We start from the raw sequence: 20,518 nt of genomic DNA on the forward strand, positions 1-20,518 counted from the left end.
AAAGGAAATTATTGCAATACATGCTTCTTACAAACTAAGGCATGCTTCTTAGGCTAAATTTAAGCAACTGAAGAGCCAAGACATTCAATAATGTAAAAGGTTATGGCAAATCAAACATGGATGATGCCAATTCATAACAACAGCATTTTGAGAAGGCATCCAGGACTTCATGGGACTGACTTGTAAATCTCTCCTTAAAAGCAAACCACATTCTGGTCATATGCCAGTTAGTTGGATCAAAGGAGTTCAAAGTCAAGTTGTTGGCTTACAGTACACCTGAGAGAAGTTTATTTAAATATGGTTTTCTCCAAGACACGTCATCTACTAATAAATAAATAAGAAATTGGACAACCATGTTAAAAACTTCAAGACCCACCCCACATGAAATAACAAAAGGGCATGCCAATTTAAAACTCAGGAAATGAGGTCTCTCTCACAGGGCAGATTTGTGGTAACTACATTGCATAAAGAAATTATTGGTAACATGACTCATCAGTAAATGTAAAGCTGGCAGCATTTAGAAACAGCTTCAGGATGAACTCACACATGCCAATAAACAAGTATAAATGCAAGGGAAATTAGTAGATTCTGCGTCATAACCATCCTACAAGCTGAAAAACAGGAATAAGGTCTCAGAGGACAAAATCTGTGCAAGCAAATCTGCAAAGCTGAACAACAAACAAAAAATTCATCACCATGGTAACCCATCATCACATCAGTAAGTCATAAAACCTCATAAAATAAAGCTCAAAATGTGTACAGGGGTTTTCTCTCTGTACAATCCTGATGTATGTGGGCTAAAAATGGTGTTTGTTTTCACTAAGACACTGAAATGTCAGACTTACAAATACATCAGCCTACCTCAAGCAGCTACCTTTTTACTTTTCCAAGCAATAGTCTAAAACTTAACATCGATAATTCCTTCTTTCTATGGCAATTTAATTGCACTATAATCGAAGTTCTGTATACAATATAACCTACATCTTAACCAGGATAAAAGACAAGCTCCAAACCAGTATTGCCATCAAATGCTAATGCTATCATGCTTACATGAACAGGACAGACCACTTACCACTGGAAGCTGCAAGGACATCCTTGCAAAGCATGAGCCAGTGAGAAAGGTTTTCCACTGCCAGAGATGAAAGCATGTGTCCCAGAGTATCGTGGATATCTGAGCACAATTTGCGATCAGTCTCCCGATCCAACATTCCAAACAGGACTCCCTCCAGGCCTGTCTCTGTTATATTAACCCCCTGATGCCGGGAATGAGCATCTCGCCGAGAGCCAGCTCCTGGTGCAAAAGGATTCATGTCTGCAAAATGAGAATGAGAAAGTTTTTCCAAAATCAGGAATTTAGTTTTAAAATTTTGAACAACAGATTCGAATTGGACATTGTGTACTTGTGTGTGTAGTTCAAAGACCACCAAGATGTTACTGATAATTTTCTGAATCAATGCTAGAAAGATTCTAATACAGCAATTAATTTCATTTGCAAGGCAAATAACACCTCCAAGTATTAGTTTAAAAAGTAAAAAAAAACCTCTCTTCAAGGCACATATCCCATGGATTTGTAAAAAACCCAATAGTATTGGACTCTAGAGACTCTTCCCAGAGACAGACTTAACTGGTACCATTTGAGTAAGTTCACAATTCTACACTTGTATGAAGACTGTGCTGCCCAACACTGTTGAGCCTCCTATTTTCAAAATAAAATAATACATGTAAGAATTAGACCAGCCAGTAAAGTCCACAGGCATTGCAGATGTGATGCTAACAGAATATCACACAACCAGGTATCTAGATCAAACAGCACACTGTTAACTCAATTTTCAGAATAACAAGAGCTGTAATACCAGAAAAACTGTAAAATGCTTCCACTGTTTATATACTGTGTTCTCCATTTGACTGCCAGAGGTTTAAGTCTGAATTTCACAAATAGTTAAATTATAAACAAAATTCCAGAGGTAAGCAGGGGTGTGGTCACAAGTTACTGAAGTCAGAATGGACAGTTAAGGGGTTTTTTTGCTAAGGTTATAAGGGGGTTTTGGGCTTTTTCTCTTCTTTCTGAAGGCAAAGCACACACATGCACACATGTGCATTCAACTGTTACAAAAAGGCCCCATGACAGAAATACATACTGATGCCACTGTTCTCTTTGTCTCCAGCATTCTTTGCTAAGCTCATGGCATATTCACACACTTCTGACGCTTCCCTCTGAGCCAGCTGTCGTAAACACGCAACTGCGGCCCGGCGGAGCAGCAAGTGAGAGCTGCACAAATGAACCTGGAAGTCAAAACCATTACAGATGACTGAACTGCTGCACTTCAGTATCAATAAATCTAAGGACTAAAAGCATTCTATTTTTCAGTTATAAGCCCACGTGTGAACTGCTGGGAATCAAGTTCTGAAAGTTTAGAAGTAAGCACTTTTCATAATATACAAATACGAAAATAAACCTGACATACACAGAGCTGACAGCTGTCACCTGGTTAAAGAGATAAAAGCCTAAATATTGGAACTACTGTGCCAGTGTGATTTAGATTAATTACAGTTTCCAATTTGTTACACTCCAGTACTACTCCGCCTCATATTCTGCTATAGCTGTAAATCACATTCTTTTAAACAAAAAGCCATTATCAGATGCAGTGAACATGACAGCTATCATAAAACTTGCATTTCACATTAGTAATAGAATCTACAGCATTAAGTTCTTAAAAGTGCCTCTCAGTAAAACAGCATCTGATTTCTTTGCTAACCAACACTGGCTTCCAATTCCTTTGAAGCACCTCAAGCACAAGCAAGTATTTTCCTTACAGAAAAATTGTGAATCATCTCTATTTTTCCGAGTGAAAGTAGCTGCACAGAAAAGGCCATGTTTTTCCACAGTGGAAGAGGTGAAGCGTGCCCTTGAAGGGACTCTTAATTCTTTATTTACTCCAGGGTAATTTGGTTTTAATAAACCAAATATCCATTTGCTTTCTTGGTATTAGGTTATTATGGGGATGGAAAATGCTTCCCTAAATGAAAGGGTTCTACAGTTTATAAAAAAAGCATTTTAACAGTACATCTTTATTCCACACATGAATATACAAGAATTTAGTCCTAAAAAAACAGGCAGTCTTTAAAAAACTTTTAAATACCACACTGAGATTGTTTTAATGACCTAAAACACAGAACATTTGGGGGATTTGTTAATGTAAAATGTATTCCCTGTTTCAAGTTACAAAACAAATAACTACAAGTTATGAAGCCAATGCTGGAAGAAGAAATTAAAATGAGAGTGTGGAACTGCATGATTTAATTTTGATACCTGGCATTAATTCCATTCTGAAGAGATGGCTAATGGTGCAGGTAAGGCAGACCTTGCCTACATAACTCTGCATTTGCAGTCTGAAGAAATGCCCAAGACAGCTCAGAGGAAATCCTAACAAACTTAGTATAACTTGAAAGTAAGGAATATGAGGAAGAAAAACCAAGAATAGCTTTCATTTAGCAGAAGACTATAAACTAACAGGAGAGAAATAGCAGAAAACCATGAGAAAAGGTTTCAAAACAGCACTAGTTATTCATGTATGAACTTCATTGTCTGTAACATCACCCACAGATATTTACAGAGTAAGTGGCTGGAGGGATTTTCTGTCATGTTGTACATGGTATTCATACTAAAGAGCTTACCTACTTCTGGGTGTGTTGCACACCTTTCATGGAAAATTTTGTGAAGAGACAAGTGACAGATGCTGTAAACACACTGCACTCCCAGGAGTGCTTGGGGCAGGGTGGGGCTCGGGTGTGCACCCAGTTGAGGAGAAGCACCTAATCATGAGAGGATGGCCTAGGGAAAATCTGGATGGCAGACTAAGAAAAAGGTCCAATGTTTACCTAAGTAGGATTGCATTCCTTCAGGTAACACTGAGTCATAAGTGCCACTAAGAATGGCATAAACCATTTTGCAAAACATCTAACAGACATTAGGGAGAAACTTTTCAATTTTCTCAGTATTGGACTACTGAATTCTCTAAAAATAACTTTTACAATAGTAATTATTAAAAAAAAACAAACACCAACCTACACCAAAACCACACCCACACCACCTTTCCTCTTATATTGATATTTGGTATGTTTTGGGTTCAATCCTTTGCCTTACTTCCAGGCTTAAACCAGGACTTGCTGACAGAACACTAATGAAAGAAGGCAGCAGCAGCAGCAGCAGCACAAGGATTAGTATGTCAGCCTCCAATATGCTGACAGTGGTAACATAAACCCCAAATCTGCTACCTTTCTCCAACTCGCTCACTTCCCTCTTTGCATGCAATTAGTTGGAGCAAACAGAGCATTTCAGCATCTTTTTAACTCATTCATATCATTCATAAATGTTTGCTATCTTACACTACAGAGGGTGAAAGAGAATCAGCCCCTATGACTTCAGTTTGGACAGCATTCTGAAAATATGTAAAATGGCCTGGGGACTCCAGTGGTTTTGCAAATATAACTTGCTTATAACATACGGATATCCTTGACATCTTGCTAAATACTTCCTGTCCTCTGGTAAGCACATGCATAAAACTTTGAGGACCAAAAGGGATATGTTTGATACTCACACAAAGACTGGGAACCAGACTGGACAGGTTGACATGCCGTGGTGCAAACATATGAAGCTGCTGAAGGCAGGATATGGCAGCTGCCTGAACAAGGGAGTCTGAATGGTCTTGTGTGATTGCACATCCCACCAAACAGGAAGAACGGATTGTTGAAATCGTTGCTCCGTTACCTAATGGTGTAAGAGGACATCCTTAACACAGCAAAACATTTCTATCACAACTGCAGACTTTAAATCTTTGAGAAGCAAGAATTATTAAAGCTTCAATATCACAAAAAAAATGTTCTCAGATTAACATGCAACTTTTCTCATTTGCCACTATAAAGTGTTTGAGTATCTCTTTTTTACTCAGTTAAACAATGTGCTGTCCAAATGAAATTCTGGATCAATGATCTCCAGTCAGAAATATTGTGAGACTATCTTCCCAGGTCATGAAACCAGTTAATTATCTGAAGTTAGATCTTAAAAGTCTCTGTCATTCTATATATGTATAAGCAACATTTCACACACTGAGCCATTTCCTAAAATATCAGGTAACTCTTAAGCTCATAAGTATGTATGCTGGCAATTTGAATTAGCTCCTGTAGATGAGTCGCACTGCTCTACTAGAACAAGCATTTTAAAAGAACAGCATTTAATTTGAAGAACAATTCCATTCTGTATTTTAAGAATTAACCCACATTCAACTAAAAATATTTTGAATTACAGAAACATAACCTGCAGAAGACATCCTACTTAAGTTGTTACTTTAAGTGTTAATCATATTCCAGGTCAAAAGGTTAACACAAAAATAGACAAGTTCAATTACACTATCTAGAACTATTTCATAACTTTCCACTAGTGGCTCTCTGGTACTGCATCAAACCATCCTATAAATATTCCTAAAAATCCCAGTTAGACAAAGTTACAAATCCATAGTTTTAACACCTGAGGCACAGAATTTCAGACACAGTGTTTGGCATGTGAAGATTTTAAGTCACTACAATAAGGTACAGAGATCTAAGGATATCAAGAATGAATGGAAAAGAATGGTAGCTCACAGTATCATCAATTGTGTCAAACTTAAGGTCTCGCCATCAGTTTGAAATAAAATAAACACGTGTTAAAAAAAACAGAAGAAAAACCTTGTCTTGTGCTCCACAAAAAATACACACAGCAAAATATGCAGCGAGTGTTTCATGGTTTACCTACCATGCAAATTCACCATTAGCCAAAACACCATACATCACTGCAACTTCTTTATACAGATCTCAAACTGCAGTCAAAAAAGCCTCAAGCAATCATAAGGAGGATCAAATTGAGGTTGTTTGCAGGACTGTTAAGTGAAACAGTCACCATTGCCTCCCCCACTTATATTCTTCCATTTAAAGTTACAATATCATCTTTATACAAGGTAGATTTTTTTTTTCCTCTTCAAATTCCTACTAACCTTGCAGCTCAGGCCCAACAGTAGTTATTATAGCTCCAAGGCACCTGCCCAAGCACTGATGCACTTCTGTATGTGATGGTGGGACAGTTAAGAGCAGGGTGAGAACGAGAGAGAGCGTTGGCTCCACGTAGCCACGGTACATCGGTCCACTGGAATCCACAATCAAGGCAAGGGAATGGAGAGACCAGGTCTACCAAAAACAGAAAGGAATATTTTTCAGTAATGCATTTAGTAAATTAAGCAGTTTTATATGCAGTTGGAGCCTAGCTCTGTACTTCCATTCTTAAGCACGTCTAATTCACTACTCTTACTCCACAATTGTTTCCAAATTTTCAGGACCTCAAGCAATCACTGAGAATTTAAATATATCTATCTATATAAATATATTCTTTGGTTATCAGCAGTTTTGAGGATAATAGAAATAAGGTGACAAAGAATTTGAGAAAAAATATACTTAAGCACTTCTAAGAAGAATACAAGCACAAACAACACATCTATTTAAAACAAAAAGGAAAAAAAGAAAACTGACTCAAGACAGGAGAGAGAATCATTCTGCTGTGAAACTGGAGGCAGAGTTGCAATGGGCAACTTACAAAGCCTTTAGCAGAGATGGTCTTTTATATTCCAATAGGAACTGATTTTCATGACAAGCTGAAAGGTTCACATGCATTTTTTTAACTTTCTTTTAGCAGGTACCAGAGAAAAAAGCAGTGTTGTTCAGTCACTACAGTGTTGTTCAGTGTATTACAGCATGAGGGGAAAAATGGGGAAAGATAGACCTATTTCAGTTGAAAGTGAGTAAACAACAAAAGAGCTATGTAATTTATGGTAATTTTCAAAGAAGCAGGCAAGAGGATGGTCCTTTCAGATACTGATGTTTCATTGGAAATAAATTCCACAGACAGACCTGAAAGCATTAGTTACCTCTGTAACATCCTACTAAATTATCTAATTTCAGAATTTTCTCACATTAAATACATGACTAAGATAAAAGAGTATTACTATTACAAAGCTAGACTCTTAGGAACAAGCTGAAAAACCTGCCTTTAAAACTGCTACTTTTTAATCCTCTCTGATGCAACCCAAAAAACCATTAACACTAGCAATCATCTAACTACCTTTATAGTCCTAATCCTGTGGTAGCACACTATGGCTTATCCTTTCATTCCTGTAAACTTCCATTATTCATACTTCCATACAGTTCTGTTTAACCACGCTGATCCAGTGAGGGATGAGGTTTAAAAGCTTAGCTTTTCACAGTGGCTGGGTGCTGTATTCTCAACAAAAAGTAAGGTAGATATACAGGTTCTGCCTCGACTTCCCCCTTTATACTTCTTTTTCTTTTTTTTTTTTTTTTTCCATAAAACGTTAACCTTTCCAATTTCTTTTTGAAATTACTGGTGCACAATTGTATGCCCCAAGTCACCCACTCATAATTGAAGTTGGTTACATATACAAGTTGCACTTTGTCTTTCCTTAAATAAACTAAGAAAATTCAAAACAGACTTAAAATTGTATTTGCAGATTTTTTGTAACATGATCTCCAAAAAAATTAGGGACGTTTAGCTTGTTTACCCAAGTGAAAAGCCTTGTTACTTTGATATTTCTTTTATTGCTCTGAGGAAAATAAGTAAGAAGGTACCCAAGTACATGTTCTATCAAGTTAACAGTAAACCAAGGTGTAAGTATGATTCTTTATAGTTACTGGGGGCTTCAGCTTCTCAGGCTCTGGGTATCAAGTGCCCCTACTCATGGGTGGCACACAATTTCCTGCTGCTAAAGCACAATAGTCACCGTTTCAGATACCCATTTCCTTGCAGTAATTTATGAAAAGGATGACAAGAAGTTATCTATTATATTATGCAATTACAGCACAATCTTTGAAGAACAATAGTTATAGACAGGACACTTGCCTTTACTCAAATTAAGTTTTTTTTTCCCTTCTCAAGCAATTATTTTAGTACTTTGATACATTTCATTGCTGAAGGAAAAAAAAATCAGCATTTTTTCCTCTAATATTCAACTTCTTACTGTGAAGACACATGTACTGGCCCATCTAGCCCTCTCTTCATTTTACAACAGCCAAAAACAGAGGTGTAAAGAAAGCAAAGACAGACCAGGACGACCAGGACACTGACCCTCATATTTCACTTGAGACAGTAAATACCCCATTTTCCAGTATTTTCTACTTAAGAAATGTTCTGGACTGCACAGTGTCTATCCATACTCAGCATCTCCAAAAGCACTACTCCTTCACCCACTTTTAGTTGCTATTCTATTATATCAGTAAATTTTAGCAGTCAAGTCATCCTCTTGTGAAACTTCACACATCAATAATAGTCCACAGTAGATAGAAACCCCTCCCTATCTTAGACTTGGCTCCTACTGACTCCCCTTCTGTCCCCTAACTGCAATTTAGCTTGCAACAGATTTCTGTGCTCATAACATAACCCTGCAAAGGTGATGTCCTGTACATGTATCACATACACAGGAATTACTTGACAAAGAAACCTCCTGCTCATCACCTGAGACTCCAGTGATTACATGTCAGTCATTAGCTAGCTATTAAAAGCTTCCTTTTAGGCAGCTAAGGCAATAGTAACATATGTTGCTTTAAAGGCAGTTTGGAATATGCCCACAGTGCATCACTCTGGCACAGCTGACAAGCAGACACATGTCCTTGTGAATTAACCTGACCACTTCCAACTGCCTCTCTAAATAGCTATGAAGTTACATTTTAATTACACTACATCTTTGGGATCCTGTGCTCTGGGAGTTTATAAGAAAAGATTCACTTTCTTCACACTCCCTGGCACATGCTACATGTGTTACATGTGACAACATCTACTAACAAATATCTGAACATATAGATTAATTTTTAATCTTCATCTTGAACATTTTAAGTAACTTTGTGGTGATCGCTTTTTTTTACCTGGACTTCAGGAGAGGTTCCATCTTGTGCCAAAGCCAAGAGAATACTGACACTAGTTTTCAAATGCTGTCCAGAACCTATTCCACCAACATACCGATGGAGACAACCCAGAGCCAAGGAATGGCCTGTTCTTGATACAACATCTCGAGCAGATTTTAACCTATCAAGGTTTAAATATAAAGAAATCACATCATTCAGTAAGTTTGTTACACACAATCTCTGACATTCCACAACAGTGCAAAAGACTAATAAAATTTTGCAGGCCATCTTACAAAACCTTGAGAAGCCTAACAACAGCAGAAACAATATACTTATTCTACATTGCTATTAATCCAGGTTACATATAAAACAAGAGGTAAAAAAGGTATTTCAATAATTATTTTCTTTTTTTCTGGCCACAACGTGATCTTTTAGATGCAGAAAAATTTTGAGGGATATAGAAAAAGAATGCAGATTTTACAACTGTTTCACAGCAGACTAATTTAATAATCACTCCAAAACCATTGCAGTGAAAAGGAATCAAGAATAAAGAAATGACAACACATACTGAGAAATCACAAAGAAATCCACAGCTACATCTTCCACTGCAAATCCAGTTTTTGATATAGCTGTTTTTCTTCAACAGCTGATTTTTATGACTTCCAATAGAGCCTTTTTCTTTTTTTAAACAGAAAGCCTTTTATAATGAAACTAAAACAGAATGAGTAGCATTTTGAATGATCTCGTTGTATGAAGTTAAGTGCATTGACTTATTGAGTATTTTCCACAATACTGCTTCTGAATGCATGTCACATATATCACTTAGCAATTAGAAGCCTTTTTGGTGGGTGAGGAAGAGAGATAAAAGGGATTTCCTAATAAGGACAAAGAAAGATTTTTTCCCCCCTAGTTGACTGTATACGAGAGACATGCATGGCCATCGGTGAACAACAAAGTAAATGCACATCTCAAATATAAAAAAATTACTTGACTTTCAACAGAATGACAACCAATAACAACTTAAAAGTTAATCTAGATAAGAAACCAAGGAAAGTCCCAGTTAACTGAAATTCAAGGAAAGACAGCAAGGAAGAGGTAGTTTATAACAAGATGAAAGGGTGAGAAAAAATTAATTACTCAGAGGTGAGAGAGCTGGACTGAGGCCCAGCCAAAAACATGGGCTGCAGCCCTGAGGCAGTTGCATTCTGATTCACAAATAGGCTGATGCCTTAAATTTAAGCAAGAAATTGTGAAACATACTGTCTTGCTGCTTCTACCAGACATCTTTCTAAAGACCCAAGATAAACAACAGAACATGAAAAAAAATATAGGCCAGTAAATCAGTTCAATCAATGTGTAAAGATGTTTTAGTGAAACAGAACCACTACTACATAATTCATATTACAGACATACTTAATGTAAGCTGTGCTTATCTATCTGAAACAGTTTAGTCACCTTCAGGTAACTCATCAAAAGCTGTTGTTCACCAGTATCATTTCACATTCCTGAATGAAACACAAGCTGAGTGTTTTACAACTCAGCTTTTATTCCTCACATGAAATAAATCTAAAAAAGAAAAATCTGTTTGAAGGTTTCTTAGATCCACATAACCATAGGGATCAAGCATAAAATAAGAGAATAATGAATAAGGTATTTAGAAGAGAAATCTCCCAAACTACATTAAATTACAAACTACATTAAATTGTAATTTAATTTAATTTTCTGAATAAAATCAACTTACTTATCAAAACTGTACTGAGCCATTCTAGCAATGAAAGAGGCTTCTCCAACCACTTGAGCCATTCTGCCAAGAGCTTCACCTGCTGCACATCTCAAAATCGGGTTAGGATTATCAAGGGCACCCATTACAAGCGTCAAAGCAGATTTGCGGACTTCTTCTGGTCCTAATGTGCTTTTATTCTCAGCTAAACCCTACATTAAAAAAAAAAAAAAAAAAAAAAAAAAAAGAAAAGAAAAGAACAATTCCAACATCCCAATGCAGGGGAGAAAAAGAAAATACATTTAAGACCATCAAGTCTATGCACTTTTGCTCTCGTTTAAATTTGTGGTAGTTTACCCTAAAACATATTGGTTGAAAACATTTAAAACTCAAAAATCAACAACATCCTGTGTCTCATGATGTTTTCCAGTACTCTACCTATTTCACATACAGGAAGACCTGTTACACCAGTCTTTTTCATCAAATGCATTACCTACATGCATCCCAGTCCTACCAAACCTGATCTAGCTTTACACAGGACACCTCAGAAAAAAAAAAAAAAAAAGTTTAAAATCTAACAGTGAATTTCTAACAGTAATTCCACAGACCAGTTATGTTTCTACAAGAATCCTTTAAATTGAAGACATTATAGATACATGAAAGTATTTTTTTCTTTATAATCATATCCTTCCAAACATTTATCTAGCCTCTTATATGAACACTCCACAGAACAGTAACACTGAACTGTGCTCCCACAGTTTCTTTTACTCTGGGAGAAATAATTAAACACATGTAAAGTAAAAACACTGCATGTACTATAGAGCAAGAAGTCAAAGACTATACCTTAGATTGTATTTTTCTGAAGTCCTCATTTCAGCTCAATTTTGACAATTTTTTGACCACTTGGCATTGCTGGGAGCTTCCAGAAATCTCCCTCAGAATCTACATTTCAAGTCATAGCAACGTAGATCACATTTTCAAGAATAATGCAAAGAACTGAGGTGCTGTTTTGACAATGTATTTTGCCAATCAACCAAAGACAGGGAGCTCCAGTAACAGCTTAAACTGGGCAGCCATTATTTGTGACTTGCTGTCTTACTTTCCAACTTGATAGCATCAGGTTGCATTTCCAAGTCGAGAGCACACAGCAATACCTGTTGTCAGTGGGACTAAGCATAACCACCTAAAATTCTGTGCAATAAAGCATCCAAAATGTAAACCCAATGCTATTTGTATATTCAATTACACAAGCCACATCTGCACAATACTCTGTGGCTTGAGGGGTTTTCTGAGTATATATGACAAAGTAGTTAAATCCATGAGTCCAGTGCAAATAAAACTGCAGGACTGAAGATGAAAAGACAGTCTGTATACTACAGAATGCTGACAACTGCAGAATGTTGATTACACAAGCCTCATCTGTTCTCCATACTGATACATGAAGAGAAGAGCTCAAGCTAGTACCCAGAAAAAAATCAATTCTGGAATTTCCAAATTTCTGAATTCCTGAGTAACATTCTTCTAACAGCCCTTTGTACTGAACACAAACTGATGAACTTGGACTTTCATTACAAGTTTACAAGTCCTACCTTCAAGGCACTAAGAACAGCAGTAAAGATATTAAGCTGCACAGCTTGCTGGCGAACACCTTTAGCCTGCTTGACACATTCAGCAAAGTGATCCAACATCTGTAATCTAAAACAAAGGAAAGAACATAATTGAAGTGATAGCCTTTCAAATTACAGCTGGTAAAAACCACATACAGCAAAAGGGCCTTTTAAGTTCAGTAACAGAACTTATACTTCAGGGGCTGCAAAAGACATTCAGTATAGGTAATAACAGCAGAGTTACTCCGAACCTTCCTTTGTTGGTTATTCTAGTTCATCCACAAATATTTACTAGTCCTTTGAAGAAAACACCACCAAGAAGTGAATCTTCAGGTGCATTTGGTTGTATAACTAGAAAGCTACAAGGACCAGAGTGGAAAAATGCTGTCGTTCCGCTACTTTTTATAATAGTGTTATCCTTCATATTTGTTTTTATGTTTCCTATTGTTTTTCCCATTTAACCTCCCCACTCCTCCCCAGGAAACATTACTGGGAGGAGGAACATTCCCTAGAAGATACCAAAACCAGGACTGTAATGAATAATCTGCATTCCTAATTACTCAGCAACTCCCAAGCTACATCTTTTCACAGTTAACAACAGGTATAGACCAAGGTGAATTACTGCAAGCTGGGGGCAAGTCTATCCTGCACTTACTACAAAACGAGGTTGACTGCTACAAAAAAACTGCTCCCATAAGGTCTGCACTGAAAGATGATTTTACTTTGAAACGCTTCTTGGAACTGCTTTCACTCTCTGCTCAGGCACAAATTGCCCAAACTGAGTAACAAAATTAGTCCCGACAACTCATAATTCTGCAGAGGTAATGTGAAACACAAAGGAAAATACGTTGAATTCCATTTCCTCTTTTTCATTGAGCATACAATTCCTTGCTGACTATAAATCAAATGGTCTTGCTTGTGGAAGCCAAATGAAATTCAGTGGAGGCCTCTGCTGTTTTCAAGGCTGATTTGAAGTTAATTGCAATGGGTACTTTTGCAGGAAATTTTGCTTGTAGAGATATTACTACTGTTAAATGCAGTATGAAAAGAGAAGAACCTAGTATCCACTTCTGAATAGTAATCTTCAAAAGAGATAAAACTGAGGATATCACTATTTTTCTAAAGTGACTACACATATTCTGGAATCCTGAGACGCAACGGACATCAAATACTAAAGTCTGAATTTAGAGACAGTTGATACCCAACGTAACAGTATCCAGACAAACAAAGTATTCGTTAGGTTCTGAAATTGAACACTGATGTAAACTGACCTGTGTTTGTAGGAGACATGAGGAAAAACCACACCAAAGAGAGCCACAGATGCATCAATGACAGATACTCCCAAAGGAAGGGGACCAGGTACAGCTTCACCAGCAGGGATGCGCAAATAAATAGAAGAGGGATCGTGTTCCAGAGCACCACTTCCAGAGGCGCTGTTTGGCTGAAGCTGCAAAATGCCACACAACATGAGTACCCCAGAATATACCTTTGCACATAACATTTGGAACTAGAGAGAATCAAAACATATATGCAGTAGTTAAAACAACAGGACAGCTTACAAACACCTGAATACAAGTGCAGTATCTCCATGCACACACATTAGCATTTACAGTGTCAGCTGAATTCTGAAGGGTCAAAACCATTAACAGCTAGATAAATGCAACTACCACTTCTGGTATTAAGAGATGAAAATTAAGAGAAAAGCAGATTAATTCTGGTACTAATGGTAGCTTCTGAATCATTGAATATGAAGTGCCATTTCAGAAAGAAGATTATTCATTCACTCTTTGAGCAGAGTTACAATACAATACAAAGATTTCTTCCTAATATCTAACCTAAATTCCCCCTTTCAATTTGTGCCTGTTACTCCTTGTCCTATCACTACAGTTCCAGATGAAGAGTCTCCCTCAGCTTCCCTGTAGACCCCCTTCAGATACTGGAAAGTTGCTCTGAGGTCTCAGTGCAACCTTCTCTTTTCAGTTCAACAGCCCCAACTCTCTCAGCCCATCTTCACAGGGGAGGTGCTCCAGTCCTCTTATCAACTTTGTGGCCCCAATCTGGACTTGCTCCCAATAGTTCCCTGTCCTTCTCTATGAGGGAGACACAAGAGCAGAATCAGCTCCTTTATCAAAAGCTTTTGATGCAGCCCAGGATTCCACTGGCTTTCTGGGCTGTGAGCACACACTGCCAGAGTCCTGTGACAGACCAAAGACCTCCACTTACCAAGAGCACCACTGTTTTACTGGCAGGAAGTGAGAAAATAAAAAGGGGGCAGGAGGGAGTGAAAAAGCCCTGTGTATTGAAGACTGCACTGGAAGTCTACTATGTCCTGCACAATAAAAAAAAGGAAGTTTGTAAAACTCTTTTTTGCTTTGACATGCTGATCTTTGCTCAGAAACAGCTTCCCACACCCTTGGTATCAGTCTTGGCTTTTGGATCTGCTCCATCAAACCTTCTGAGAAACCCTCCCACTATTAGATGGCTGTTGCAGAAGAGGTGTTTTCAGTCAACAACATTGTGTCAACACTTTCAGATGAAATGTAAGATTTCTTACTACACCTATAAAACCAGTTAAATCTTGTTCTGCTGTAACAGCACTTGCAATATTGATATTTTGACAGCAGCTTCATTATAAAACACATTAAGTGGAATCTACATTTCTCCTAGTTAAAAAAAAAATGAGAACTTCTAGGCTAGGAAGACTGGCAGATGGGAAGAGATACTGAGTTGGGATTTTTTTTTAAAGAAATGAGGCTGGTTCACTAAGCACATGAGCACATAACCCTACGAGTAGCATTATGCAGTTTGTATCTCAGCTATAGGTGGTTTTTAATCAAAACAGTACCCTGTAGATGGAAGCCCTTACATCTAACAAAGCTCTGAAATAAGACTAAAAACAAGGTATGAAGCTCCAGTTTTAAAAGACTTCCCCACACACACATCACACAGACAGGGCAGATAATTCATTCTTGTAGCTTTTTTGTTACCTGATCTTCAATTGACTTATGATCTGTCTCCTGCAGCCAAGAGCCGAGCAGAACACTATCATCATAATGACAAAGAGACCTCAGGAGTGATGTGGTTGTATTAGCAGAGTTGTCTGTCAAAGTAAATTCTGCTACCAGCTCTCGAAGAAGCGCATTAAATGATCCTAAAAAGACAGACATTAAAAAGAATCATTGCTGCTTCTTAGCCAAAACATTTCAGCTAGTGATCAGAAGTTATAAATGTACCATTACTTCAATTTTAGAGGTAGCTAACAGAGAAGTAAACCTGACAATATTAGAGTTGAGAGCAAGGCTTCAAATGAAACTGTAGGCTCTCAATTCCCAAATCATGGGTACTCAAACACCTAAATAATAGGTACAGTTGGAAACCACTGGAGGTCATCTAGCTGCACTTTCTGCTCAAGCAGGGTCCACTAGAGCACATTACTCAGAATTATGTCCTGTTCTAAAACAACAGACTGAGCCATCCTTGCAGGATGACAATCCAGATGTAGAAAAACTTGCTCACCCACAAGATCATGTAAACATAATGAATTAGTAAAAAATCAAAGACACCCCAAAAGATAATCTGTCAGACCATGTGACAGTGCTTGGCAATTTACTAATAGCAGATCTGTGTAATAAATCAAACCAGGTTTAAAAAAGAAAACAACCAACCAAACAAAAAAACCCGAATGTAACCAAACCTAAACCTTCACTGTGACATTTGTTCTTCAGTATACTAAGAAATAAGATTCTCTATCCTTTAAGTAGCAATTACTTAAAAAAACATTATTTGATCTCAGACCATGATGTCCATACCTCTCAATCCTATAAAGGGGACCACAACTGCTATACTATAACTGCTATACTACTGTATGAATGCTTTACCATACTCATACTCTGTAATTATACTGTCAAGAGGACATACAGAAGATGAGGAATATAGTACAGAATTCTTGACAGAACTCTTAGAGATTCCTAGAATTGTATTTTTACTCTTACAGCTGCTTCAAAGATAAGCATCACAAGTACTAAGTAGAATTTTTATTTGAACAAAAACTGTTAAAAATTTATGTACCTTCATATGTCTTCGGAGGCAATAAAGCCAATATATCATAAAGTCTTAAACGAACCATAGCTGCACTGGCTTTGAGATGAGCTCCATGGGCTTTAATTACTGATGGAATGCTACAGAATTAAAAATGAAAAGGAGAAACTAGAAATGTTGCAGTTACAGAAAAGAGTATTTTCAGACTTCCTTTCACAGGATATAACTTCAGGCAAGGCAAGAAAGCACTGTTCAGAGAACTACTCTGAACAACATTACTCAATTAACAATGCATTTTCAGAAGTAATTGTACAGAGAAAACTTTTATTAAAAACCCAACAAACCCACAACACACACTGCCATAGATCAGTGACATGCACCTCCTCAGAAGTCCTATTTTAATTACAGGTCAGGCAGGGGAAAGGGGCAGACATCAAACCACAAAACCCAACTCCAAATTAGTTCTAGTATTTCAAGACCAGGAAAAGAAAAAAGTGAATAAACAGCAAAAACTGCCTACTTACTGTGACATCATTGTCATGGCACATTCTATGGGTGTCATCAGTTTCCTGATCACATCCTCAGTAAGGAGCTCAGGGCAGTGAGCAACAAAGCTTCTCATAGCTAATAACAAAACAGTCTGAATTAAACTTCCACTGAAACAAACAAATATAAGACATAAACAAGATACAAATTCTGAGAATAGCAAAAGAGTGACAATTAAAAATGTTTATTCAGAGACTGTGTGATCTGCTCATAAAATTGCCTGTCAAAATCAGGATATACTGATGCAAATCTGACACATTTTACTCATTTGCAAAGAAAGAGGGGAAGTTACAGGAGTTCTCTCTACAATACTTGGAATCACATTTTGCTTTAATGTGCAGGTATAATCTCAAAGTCTGAATTTCTTACCACACAGAGCTCCAGCACGGCCTTCCAGTGTTACTTGCCAGGTGAAAGAATCTCCTCTTGCCTTCTCTGCTTCCAGCTCCTTCAGAGAACGTGGAAATACATTTCGCCACAGCAGCAACATCTTAGGCAGATGGTATCGGACAACAGAAGGACCTATGTAAAAAAATAAAGGGACAGCATAATAAAAATGTGCACTTAAGTGTGAAAAATCTGCTGTGAAGGCTTCTGCTCTTCAAACTATTTTTGTCTTATTTCACTTCTCTTCCTGTTTGCCCTACTTGGAACAATGAAAACCAAATGAAATTCTTTCTCATTCCTAGGTTTAAAGTGTGGCACATAAGTACTATACACCCCACCTGCTTTTGGGTATCTGTCCTGAGATACGATATACACTACCCTACCTACTGTCATGTCATACAGAATCATGGTCAATTGTCTTTTCACTACCTTTTTATTCTGACTTCTAATCTTTTTATATTAATTTTGAAGGCAGGTTCTTTAGCCTACTCTAGCCTGTACATTAAATAAATAGTAAAATAACTGATAGTTACTGATTATGTAAACTAGTTTAACAGTCATAGTTTTTTTGAAACTTCTGAAAAAGATCCAGTTCAAGTACATTAAAAATATACTGGAGGACAACCACAATAGGAAACACTGCCAGAAAAACATGATGACAAACTGCTAAAAGAGACAATTTAGAGAAACGAGATGAAATTCAAATGGTATTTGATGAGAGATCAAAATACTGCAAAATGCACCAGAACTTTGTCATATTTTCCAGTATAAAAGAAACTCAAAAGAACAAAAGAAACAGAAAAGAACACCACTGCTGCAAAATTCAAGAGTATACTAAAACCTCTCAAAATGCAGCTTGTGATACTTCTGTAATGGTAGATACAAACATGAGGCTGGTTTATTTTAAAGAAAACTGAAGGGCTTTTAAACTGACAACTCTTCTACTCAGTGTTGTTGCCTATCTAGAGACATACATGCAAATTGGAATGCTCACTGGGTTTCATTTATTGTCTGTTTCTTCTGCACCACAGTATTAAGGAAGGAAGAGTACAGGCACTTCTGCCCTTTCAGAGAATGACTAAAGGCTGGGTTTCTAAAAACGGAACACAATTTTTTTTCAGGTATGACGCCTTTTACCATACTTCACTTTAAATAAGCACTAATATTTCACTTCTCCCCAGCACAATGTTGCTGAAGTAAGAGCAATAACACTCTGCTTCCCCTGTATAAATACTCTTGGTCTGGATAATGAGCCCATTATGTGTACAGACCACTTGCCAGAGTGGATAATCAGAAGTGTTGGACAAGCCTTAAAATAAAAAGAAAAATCTGACCATTTTTTACAAACCTAAAGTCATAAGTGCTCCAAGTAAAAGCCATCCAGCTTGAGTGCGCTGCAAGGAGAGCCTGCTGTTCTGTGCAGCAGTTCGTAACAGATCCTCAGCAATACTGACCACCATCTGCACCAACAGCAAAACACAGGGGGGTTTAAAAACATAAATGAACCTACTGCAAGCTACTTCTACTTGTTCACTCCTACAGACTAAAGATGTTCTCAAATCGTTTGAATTGACCTTCCATAAAGAATGAATGCAGATTACATTTCATGCTGGTGATTAGTGTTTTTCATATGATAAGACAGGCAGTAATATTCCCTTCAGCAGTTATTTCAGCAATTTTTCAATATTTCAATTTCTCTTCAGCAAATTTGAAAGAGAAAGAGAGGAAAAGAGCTGTTAAATATTGCAACTGAGATTCTAAAAGCATGTGCTCTGGCCACTACCCTTGCACAAGGCACAGGCTCAATCTCAACAATGCTTTAACTTGTTAGCATGCCACTCATTTTGCACAGCTATTACTTGTAGATTAAAATTGTCTTTTAGTACACTCACAGATGAAACCCTCACTGTCTCACCTTTCCTTTGGCATGAGGAATGCCTAGAGGACACTGATGTACACCACCTAACAAAGCAGCCATTGCAAAACTGTAGCCACTAACAGCTTCAGGGGAGGTCTTCAGGTTGTTGAGTCTCTCTGCACATCTGTCTAAAAACGGAGTCAGCTGAAAGGGCAATGCCACGGCCACACAGCGCAGGCACCAGGCAGCAGCCAGCCGAGCAGCCATGCTGGGATGGAGAAGAACTGAAGTCACTGTCTCCAACAGACCTACAGAAAGGAGAGTTTGCAGTCTTTACCTTATGATGCACTTTTTAATATACACAGACAAGTAAACTGAATCAATACCAGACAGCCAATGTGAAAGTTATGAAAGTCAGATTTAAAGTACTTGAATTTGCTGACTTTGCCTTTTCCTTTTCAGGAAAGATGGTAGTTGTTACAAGCCTTATGCTGCTCCCCATCAGGTTTTGTCAGCAAAGGTGGAGCTGCCAGAGCCAGAGCACTGACTTCTATTACTTAAACACTGAAAAGAGGCAGCAGTGCTATATTAAAGAACAGGCACTAGATGAGACAATTCCCGTACCATTTTAGATTGCCAATAACAGAACAACAGTAACACTGATCTGTGGGTTTGCTTCACATTATAGCCAAGCACATGCTATAGATGTCACTGACTGCTGTATTCTGCTTTTGACATGGTGACGTCAAAAGTTTACATCCCCTGCAGCAAGTTTACATCCTTCTACACTCTCCAAACTTCTGTGCCTACCTAATCCCACTTTCTAACTACGTCCTTCGGTCCAATTTGTCTCCACACCAACACTTTATTTAGTCCAAATCTTGGCAAACCTCTACTTCAAAGCCCCCACTGCTGCTTGTTTTCTCTGGAGCTAGTGAACAGCTTCTACCTGCTGAGTTCTTGGCAGCTAACAGAAATAATACTGAGATACAGTCTCCTCTGTTCTTATGGGGCACAGCTGCCAGAAGGAATAAATAGCAGCAGTCTTCCCTACTCCAAAGCTGGTATAAAATCAGTATGGGAAGAATGTCATATGCAACAAGACAACAATCCATTATATGATGAAACGTCTAAAGAAGCTCATACTTTCCAGTGGAAAACAGATAGGCATCCACAAACTCAAAAAATGTAAAGCTGTAACACTGCAGAATAAATGTGGATTCAGATATTGAAACAAACAAGAATAAAATCCCACACAAACCCTGGTCAACTTCAGCCACAGAACGATTTCTTTTAAAGGGGCCTACCAACAGCTTCACCTCGACAAAATACTTTTGCCTCCCCACTGAAATTTGGTATTTAAAGGCAATAATTTTCCAGGAGCAAGTATTTCAGACCTTTCATAGCAAAACAATGTATTTAAAC

General features: G+C 37.7%; 1 protein-coding gene across 1 annotated transcript in view; it reads right to left on the bottom strand.

The window, feature by feature from the left end:
- Nucleotides 1–20,518, bottom strand: part of HEATR5B (HEAT repeat containing 5B) — a 55,224-nt gene that overhangs the window by 24,236 nt on the left and 10,470 nt on the right. Inside the window, exons 10-23 of the mRNA XM_083857129.1 lie at nt 19,151–19,401; nt 18,584–18,695; nt 17,218–17,370; nt 16,827–16,926; nt 16,333–16,442; nt 15,252–15,415; nt 13,536–13,711; nt 12,247–12,352; nt 10,679–10,869; nt 8,959–9,118; nt 6,027–6,216; nt 4,599–4,768; nt 2,139–2,283; nt 1,073–1,312 (exon numbers count right to left, since the gene is read on the bottom strand). Of these exons, the coding sequence (XP_083713255.1) occupies nt 1,073–1,312; nt 2,139–2,283; nt 4,599–4,768; nt 6,027–6,216; nt 8,959–9,118; nt 10,679–10,869; nt 12,247–12,352; nt 13,536–13,711; nt 15,252–15,415; nt 16,333–16,442; nt 16,827–16,926; nt 17,218–17,370; nt 18,584–18,695; nt 19,151–19,401 (2,268 nt within the window). The remainder of the gene's footprint in view (nt 1–1,072; nt 1,313–2,138; nt 2,284–4,598; nt 4,769–6,026; nt 6,217–8,958; nt 9,119–10,678; nt 10,870–12,246; nt 12,353–13,535; nt 13,712–15,251; nt 15,416–16,332; nt 16,443–16,826; nt 16,927–17,217; nt 17,371–18,583; nt 18,696–19,150; nt 19,402–20,518) is intronic.

This window comes from Zosterops lateralis (assembly GCF_965231275.1).
Source record: "Zosterops lateralis genome assembly, chromosome: 3".
In the NCBI taxonomy this organism is placed as follows: domain Eukaryota; kingdom Metazoa; phylum Chordata; class Aves; order Passeriformes; family Zosteropidae; genus Zosterops; species Zosterops lateralis.